Source organism: Bubalus bubalis, chromosome 17 (assembly GCF_019923935.1).
Source record: "Bubalus bubalis isolate 160015118507 breed Murrah chromosome 17, NDDB_SH_1, whole genome shotgun sequence".
In the NCBI taxonomy this organism is placed as follows: Eukaryota; Metazoa; Chordata; class Mammalia; order Artiodactyla; family Bovidae; genus Bubalus; species Bubalus bubalis.
This window is the reverse complement of record NC_059173.1, coordinates 804,313-812,722: the sequence shown is the minus strand read 5'-3', so window position 1 is coordinate 812,722 and position 8,410 is coordinate 804,313. Positions and strand designations below refer to the sequence as shown.

General features: G+C 60.4%; 1 protein-coding gene across 5 annotated transcripts; it reads right to left on the bottom strand.

Annotated features, from left to right (window-relative positions):
* Window positions 1–1,317: 1,317 nt before the first annotated feature.
* LOC102393963 lies at window positions 1,318–7,115 on the bottom strand. Of its 5 annotated transcripts, XM_044930611.1 has the most exons (8): window positions 5,778–7,115; window positions 5,325–5,573; window positions 5,038–5,161; window positions 4,665–4,734; window positions 3,624–3,817; window positions 3,077–3,099; window positions 2,723–2,818; window positions 1,318–1,551 (listed from the first exon to the last, which is right to left on the bottom strand). In XM_044930611.1, exons 2-8 carry the CDS (start codon window positions 5,544–5,546, stop codon window positions 1,534–1,536), a joined length of 747 nt encoding a protein of 248 aa, XP_044786546.1. In that variant the 5' UTR covers window positions 5,547–5,573; window positions 5,778–7,115; the 3' UTR covers window positions 1,318–1,533. The 5 variants fall into 5 exon arrangements, with proteins under 5 accessions (XP_044786546.1, XP_044786542.1, XP_044786544.1 ...); XM_044930607.1 differs by lacking the exon at window positions 4,665–4,734 and having other exon boundaries at window positions 3,029–3,099; XM_044930609.1 differs by lacking the exon at window positions 4,665–4,734.
* Window positions 7,116–8,410: the final 1,295 nt, after the last annotated feature.

Sequence of the window (8,410 nt, the reverse complement as noted above, 5' to 3'; positions counted from 1 at the left end):
ACCTGCCCTGGCCTGACCTGGCTTCCCAGGTCTTCCGCTCGGAGCCCCTAAAGCCACCCGGCCTTGACCCCATCTCTGCCCCAGGCCGACATCTCCAGATGGACACCCACATTCGCTATCCGCCCTCTCACCGCTCACCCGGACCCCACTGCCTGCAGCCCCCTCTCCTGGGCGACCCAGGGACAGGTGGCCATCAAGCACGAAGGTCCAAAACCCTCGTGATCCCTTCGGCCTCTTCCCTAGGCCGGACCACCACGTTGGGGTGCCCTGGGCCAAGCCTCAGACCTCCCTCTACACTCAAGCACTGGGTGATCTTGCCCGGGCTCGTGGCTTTAAACGCCTGTATCCCTTGACTCCCAACACTAAATGGCCAGCACTCCTGACTCCTGCCCTCTACTTTGGCACCCACTGAACTCGAATTCAACATGTCTGCTAAAGCAGAATTCTCCTCCTCCGGCTCTAGGGTCCACTCTCCTCAGAGTACCACTATCCAGCCAGTCACCCCATACAGCTCCATCTCAACTCCCACAAGGGCTTGTCGCCACTTGTAATCCTGTACTAACCTATCTGTGTGCTGGCTTACCACACATGCACACAAACACACACACTCTCTCTCGGCAGGGTGAGACATAACGTTCCTAAGAGCCAGGACCCCGACTGCTTGCGTGCTATCTCCAGTCACAAGCAAGGTACGTGCGTGCTGCGTGCTGCCGCTTCAGTTGTGCCTCTTTTTCAACCCTATGGACTGTAGCCCGCCAGGCTCCTCTGTCTGTGGGGTTCTCCAGACAAGAATACTGGAGTGGGTTGCCATGCCCTCATCTAGGGATCTTCCCAATCCAGGGATGGACCGGTGTCCCTTGCATCTCCTGCATGGACAGGCAGGTTCTTTACCACTAGCGCCACCTGGGAGGCCCCAAGCAAGGTGCAGGGCATACCTAAGGGCTCAAGCAACACCTACTCTACCAGCCAGCATCATCCGACACTTGGTGAGGACTCACATCTCACGTGCAGGTTGATTTTAAGGTCAGCATGCAAGGTGATCAGAGTCACATGTCTTTGAAACTCTTTAGGGAGGCGCCAAGTTGGAAACCGACTCACTGGCTCATTGTCATCCCACGGGGGGAATAGACCACTGTTTCTAAAGCTTGTGTTTGGGGGCCAGGCATAGCAAAAACTGGTAGTTTTGTAACTCAGTGGGATCAAGTGAGGCCCAAAGGGGTCACAGAATCACTACAGCACAGGCAGCCCCCTCACCCACTGCTCTTTGCGAGTGCCCGGGGCTGAGATCCTGGGTCAGACGCAGTGAGGGCACGGCAGTAAGAAGACACCAGCAGGGGAGTTTATTCGTCCTCCGGCCGTGGTCTGTACAGAAGGGGTGACTGCTCCCTCTGGTGGGGCACGGACTCTGCATTGCCAGGGTCATTCTCTGAGTCACCTGTGGGTCTGGGCACAGGCTGGAACTTGAGCAGGACAGGCGGGGTGAAGATGGAAGCCCTCACAGACGAGGACGGCGTCTCCTCGGGGGCGGCGGGGCTACTGCAGACTGAGGTCCTGTGCAGGAGACACAGAAGACGTGGATTTGGATTCATGAGGCGCACAGAGCACACAGGGCCATCAGAGGAACACACCACGAAACCCAGGCTGCGGGATGGTCTCGCTGCATTCCTGCTGCTGGAACCCCTCGCGTGGGATGTTTGCTCAAAGCTGTCCATTGCAGCAATGTTTGTGATTGTGTAAACCCGGAGATGTCCAAATATCCGTCAGGGAACGCCCAAAGGAACCACAGCAGAGCCCAGCAGTGGACTATGCAGCAGCTATTCAAGGAAGGAAGCTGGTCTTTACAGCCCAGAGAGTCAAGACGCCCAGTGGTATGGCAGTGGACGAAACAAGCTGCAGTGTGAGCCTGCCTTGATTTACAAAAGCAACCGATGTATTGGGACTCTCGTATTTTATGTATTCATTTCTGTGTTGTGAACTTTTCCTCATAGAATACGTTCTGCTTTTGTAAACTTTAAAAAAACAAAAACAACCCATTTTTGGTGATGGCACCAAGAGGCAGCACAGCTCGCTCAGAGCGGGCACGCAGCAGGACGCCAAGAACCGTCTCCACCAAGGGGCTCCTTCAACACACGAGAGCGGCTGAGTAAGTGATGCTCCGTGCACACAACGGGCGGTGTTCTGCATTTATTACTGGCTTTTGGGGGTCTTGGGTTTGGTTTTTTTGGCCACACTGTGCAGCTTGTGGGGGTCTTAGTTCCCTGAACCAGGCATTGACCCTGGGCCCTGCAGTACCACCAGACACTGGACCACCAGGAAATTCCCAGCACTGGTATTATTTTCAATGGGTGAATTATATGCCATGTGAATAATACCTCAATAAAGCTGTTTGAAAACAAAAAAAGTCCCCTAATGCAATGAAGCTGCAATCTCAACACTCAATGACATGGGAAATACTTGGCAAAAGAAGGTAATTTAAAGAAAACCACACAGTCAGTAAACACCTGACTTGCAGAACCACGTATAGAAGACCGCAGAGCTGCCCCAGCTGACGGAATCGCCGCCTTTACGTTGGCCCCCGGGGCAGTTTGGTTCTGCTTTCCCACCATTACAAGCAGTAGGAAGGGGCAGCCACTCTCCAGCACTAGGGTCCCCGATGACATTGGGGTACCTCCCGGAAGTGGGAGGGACCATCACCCTACACATCCCTCCAGGGCACACTCACCAGGGGAAGCGGAGCTCGTGCGCATTGTTCCTGGTCAGGTACGAGAAGTGGAAGCCCCCAGGATTGAGGACCAGGGGGGTCAGGTCGACCATGGGGCTGCAAGACAGGGTGAGGCAGGGGGCTCAGCCTCGGTGCGGGGGGCACGAGCCGGGCACGAGCCGACGAGGAGGGAAGGGAGCACTCAGGATGTAGGAGGAACATCAGAGGGAGGCCGGGATTCCGGATGGGCCAGAGAAGAGCATGCTCCCCTAAGCCCTTAGCCTCATCGTCTGTAGTCTGCCTGGGGCCCCGAATAAATCCTCCCACCTCTTTGGGTTTGATGACAGGCCAGTCCAGTTTAATTTCAGTTCAGACCTCGAAACTTCCACTTTCTCCAGCTGCAGGAAACGAAACGGGACAAGCGTGGGGTTCTGCTCAGGAAGAGAAGCACCTTCTCCGAGAACTAGGGGGATGCTGTGCCTTTCTTCCAATCAGCAAACAGGTCAGGTTGTGCTGGGGGCCAGCCAGGGCTTGGTGTTAGGGGCACGGGGCCTGGGAGCTTGCGGAGGAGGCCCTGGCGCTGCCTGGGGGCAGGTGACGGGTAAGCAGGAGCCAGGAGGGGCAGCCAGGGAGGAAGGGCGCTGCAGAGGCGCTCCGAGGGCAGCCTGGACGATGGCCCCCGTGAGGAGAGGTGGGCGGTGGGCATCCCCTGGGAGCCCCGGGGGCCGGCCGAGGGCCCTGAGGTCAGGCGGATGGGGTCCCGTGTGTCCCCCACCCAACACTGCCAGCAGAGCGGCCCTCATCATCCGCTTCATCTGCTGCTGCCTGCAGAGAACATTCTGGGAGCCTCTACCGTGGGGCCAGGGAATCGCTGGAGTGCTTCTGAGCAGGGCGCAGAGGCTGCCCTCCACGGGCCACTGACCGATGTGCTGGGCAGCGGAGGGAAGGGGCCAAAGACCCTGGGCATAGTGTAGACAGCGGGTGGCGGGGCCGCCGTGGGGGCCGTGGGCAGCAGCGGTGGCACAGGCGGCAGCAGGGCTGGGAGCAGGCCTGGGGCGGCCGAGACGATGCGCTCTGGTTTCTTCCGTTTCCGCTTCCTCCTCCTCCTCTTGGCATCTGGGACAGGAGGCGTCCATGAGCATCTGCCCCAGGCCTGGACAGGTGTGGGACGGCAGACAAAGGCACGCCCACGGGCAAGGGAGCCAGGCCCACACAGGGCACTGGGCAACCACGCCTAAGGCCACCGCTGATGGGCACCCGCACGCGCCATCTCCCTGGCCCCCCGGCCACCCCACAGGGAAGTCCGAACCACCCAAGGCACAGGCCAGAGCCCCGCCAGGCTGTGTGCCAGGACAGAATTCCATGGGAAGCGATGGAGCGTCACCACCAAGGTTAGCCTGCCACCCACCCTGGAGTCACCCACGGTGGAGTCTGCCAGTCTGATAGTGAGTCCACCAATGCCACCCAGCCCCGGGTCATCCTGGGGGTCTGCAGAGATCCCACGGGGAGGAAGTCCTGCAGAAGTGAGCTCAGGAAGACACCTGGGGCCTCCCCCCGCCCTCATGAATTTGGGTCTTTCTACTGTTCAAATCTGGAGCCCATCAACATAGTAGGGGTCAACAAGGCCCTCTGGAGAGAATGAGCACTGCTGGGAGCGCTGATGGGAGGCTGAGGGCCTGCACCCGGAGCCACCCCGGCCTGAGTCCCCATTCAGCATCACACTCCGGTGTGGCCCACACATGCTGGGCAACCTCCCTGGGCCTCCATTTCCTCTTCTATAAAACAGGAATAAATAACGCCAGGCCAATGCCTCGGGAGGCTGTGTTGAGAGCTACACGTGCTGTGGGGGTCAGCTGTTGGATGAAAGGGTGCCGTGGGACTACCCCCACCCCCACCCAGGCATCCACCGCCATTGCCATCGTACAACCCTGAACACGGACACACCCAAGGACCGAATTCAAACCTCATCACAGCTTCAGAGCAACCGTCCAAGACACACAGGCAGAGGAGAACAAGCAAACATACCAGGGGACCTTGACAAGGGACACAAATCACTCAGTGGGTTCCCCAGAGAACAACACAGTTCTTCAGTCCAGGGCATCGGGGGAAAGCGAGGTCACGCCACCTCACAGGGGACGCCAACACAGTGGCCTCTTCCTCGGTTGCCTTCCCGGTCCAGCTCCACCCTCACCTGTCCCCATGTGAACACAAATCTGCCTCCCACCCAGTGTGCGGGCCTCCGGGGGTCCTGACTGGCAGAGCAGGCGTGGAAAGGCGCTGTGGCGCCGCGGGGAGGTCTGAGTCGGGCGGGCCAGCGCAGCGCGCAGTGGGCTCACCCTGGGAGTAGAGGTGCACGCGGTGGATGCGTCTCTTCAGCTGTTCCAGGCGCTGGTGCATCTCCAGGGCGCTCATGCTGTTACAGCCGTTCAGCTCCCCCTGGACCGCACACGACGCCTTGGCCTGCGAGGGCCACGGGCAAGGCAGGGCGGAGGAAGCCAGACGCCTGAGCCGCCGCCTCCGGGAAGTCCCCACCCCGCCGCCCACGCCGGGGCGGGGGTGGGGACGCCGGCGCCCCCGGCCGCCCCCTACCCCGGGCCCCCCGACCCCGCCCGGCCGGCCGCACCCAGAGGAAGGAGAGGAGCCCGCGCCGCTCGCACTCGGCCTGCTTGCCCTTGCGCACCACGCGCTCGGCCAGCGCCGGGTTGCGGTCGAGACTGCGGAAGAGGCGGCGCAGCGCGCGCTCCGTGTAGGTCGCCGCCTGCCTCTCGAAGTCCTCCTCGGAGATGAGCTGGCAGAAGGTCACAGTCTGGGGGAACTCGCTGTCGAACTCGTCCAGGACCTCCATCCTCGAGGGCTTCGGCGGCTTGGCTGCCTGGGGACGGAGCGGCGGTCGGGGCGGAGTCCCCCGGGTCTGGGCGCGCCCACCCTACCCGCCCCTGGAAGACAGGGAAGCCCCCCGAGGGTCGCAGCTCCGCCACCATCCAGGCGGGACCCCCGGGGTCCGGGCGCGCCCAGCCCCACCCCCTGCCCGAGGGCCGGAACTCGAGTGCCCGTCGGGGCTCGGTCCAGGACGCACCGCTGTCCCCCAGCCACCGCACGCGCCGCTGCCCAGACCACTCCGGCCACTCCCGGGAGACCGCGGGCCAGACGGCAGCACGTGACAATGCCCGCCGCTCCGCGCATGCGCCCTCGGGCTTCGACGGGGAGCTCACCGCTGCACCCAGACCAGGCCCACCCCGTTCCTGGGCGGCCAACTCTCGCAATCTCTTTGAGACCCTCGGACCCCAGGCTGTCTCCAGGCCCCCCGCATTCCGGCCGCTCCCCTCCTCAGGATCTGTTGGACCTGGGGGACATCAATGCCCCGGAGACGTCTCTCTGCCCACAAGTCCTATAGCCCCGGAGTTCCCACCTTTTCTTTGGACTTACTCTCCAGCCTCTGTCCTCTCCACCTGAGGGTCTTCACCATTCCTTCTTGGACATCTTACCTGCTTCTTAGTCCCAACCCAGAACTGACTGAACCCCAAGTTCCCTGGGTTCCAGACCCACATGTATGTGTCCCCAGGGGGGATGTTTCCTGGGTGTCTCACACTCAGCAGAGCAGAAACTGGCAGCTTCTTTCCCCCTCCACCCTCTCCAAAACCTGCTTCTCACTTTCCCTCTCCTGCTGGCCAGGGACCAACCACCATCCATTCCACTATCTTAAGGGGGGGGGGGGGGGGGGGGGGTGCTCCCTGGAGGGTGTGTTCCTGGCCCCTCCCCACACCCCCTCCTGTCAGCCCCTAGATCTTGAGACTTTTTTTCACCTCCTACCACCAAACCACCAGCCCCAGCTGTCCCCAACCAGGAGGTGGCCTTTACTTCCTCCCACTTTGAGGCCTCCCTCCTGCAAGGAAGGAGGAGGTCTGGCCTGTGTATCTTGCCTAGGGCTCCAGGCAGACTCAGATACTGCTGCCTCCAAATCTCCATTCTGTTGCCTGGCCACCACCTGTGACTTACGGACCTGACTCTAAAACACATAGTATGTGCTTTTTTAAAACCAGGACAAGCATCCTCTAAGAGTCAGTCAGGCACTTGTTAACATCCCCTTCATGTTTATGCTTATAATACTTCATGCTTTGTATGTTTCTTTGGATTTTTTAAAGTATGCCGTGTCAAGCACTGCCAAAAACGAAATGTTTGCTGCTTTCAGGGGCTCCTAGTCTAAAGAGGGCTTCAGCCACAGGTGGAAAATGTGATCTAACAGGCCCTGGGGGAGGAACACTGGGCACCCTGGAGCCCAGGGAAGGCTTTCCTTGCTGCTGCTGCTGCTAAGTCACTTCAGTCATGTCCGACTCTGTGCAACCCCATGGACAGCAGCCCACCAGGCTTCCCCGTCCCTGGGATTCTCCAGGCAAGAACACTGGAGTGGGTTGCCATTTCCTTCTCCAATGCATGAAAGTGAAAAGTGAAAATGAAGTCGCTCAGCCGTGTCCAACTCTAGCAACCCCACGGACTGCAGCCCACCAGGCTCCTCCGTCCATGGGATTTTCCAGGCAAGAGTACTGGAGTGGGATGCCATTGCCTTCTCCGAGGCTTTCCTTAGGAGGGGACATTTGAGCAGAGCCTTGAGTTCCCAGCAAAGGCAGGAAACAGCTGCATGGCATGTTTGGCCATGGGGTACAGAGTCTGCACAGGAGCAAGGGGTCAGGCCTAGGAGGTAGACAAGCATGTGTCATTGCCCCTCATCCTACCCTGGGTGCCAGGGAATCTACCCCAGGGCAGGGGGTGAAGTCACTGTCCCTCTGGGCACAGCCATTGATGAAGGGTACTCCCAAATGCCCCTTCAGACACGAATGGGCCCCCTCTCAAGGAGACAGGCTTGAATGGCTGCCACTGGGCACTTGAAAATCCTTTGTGTCTGGTCCTGATGCTGAGGGGGCCCTGCAGGCATGCCTGGGGCCAATCTCCTTGGCAGGTCGGCTCCAGTCCCCCCGATTGCAGCTGTGCAGGTGGGATGCTGGGCACTTCACCGTCCCTCCTGCAGGCTCAGGGCAGTACACATCCCTGTAAGAGAACAAGTGGGCGTGGGTGGAGGACACAGGGCTCCATTTCCTGAGCCCAACATCCACCCCAGCTAGCACTGCTCCTGCGGAGGACCCAGGAGAACATTCTCCCCAGGCGTGCCAGGACGGCCAGGCTCAGGGCACCCCCAGAAGTCAAGGCAGGTGAAGCCGGGCAAACCCTCCAGGCAAAGCAGTGGGCCTCTTTGTCCACAGGGTCCTGACCAAACCTTGAGCCCCCAGTCTTACCTGTGAGTTGGTTGCAAAGATCCTCTTCAAACCATAGGTTTTCTGAGTCTGCCCCACCCCCTGTCCAGCCACAACCTAGGTGGAGAGGTTGGGAGAGAACCTCCCAGCTCTGCCGTTCTGATCCTCCGATGGACAGCCCGCCAGCCCAGCTCCCCACCTGCGCCTCCTTGCTGGTTAGTGGAGTGAGGTGGCCAGACTCCCTGCCCAGGCGCTGTGGGTGGTGGGTGGGGCCTGACCGATGCCCTTTCACCATTGCACTGCTTGCCAGGGGCGCACAGTAGTGCAACAGGGAAAGAGTGTCAGGCAGGCCTGCCAGCGCCTCTCCCGGCCGTCAGCCTGGATCTGAGACCCGGAATGCAGGCCCACTGGGGCGGGGCCTCTGCCTGGGGGAAGGGTGCCCTCTGACCCCAGAGGCCCAGGC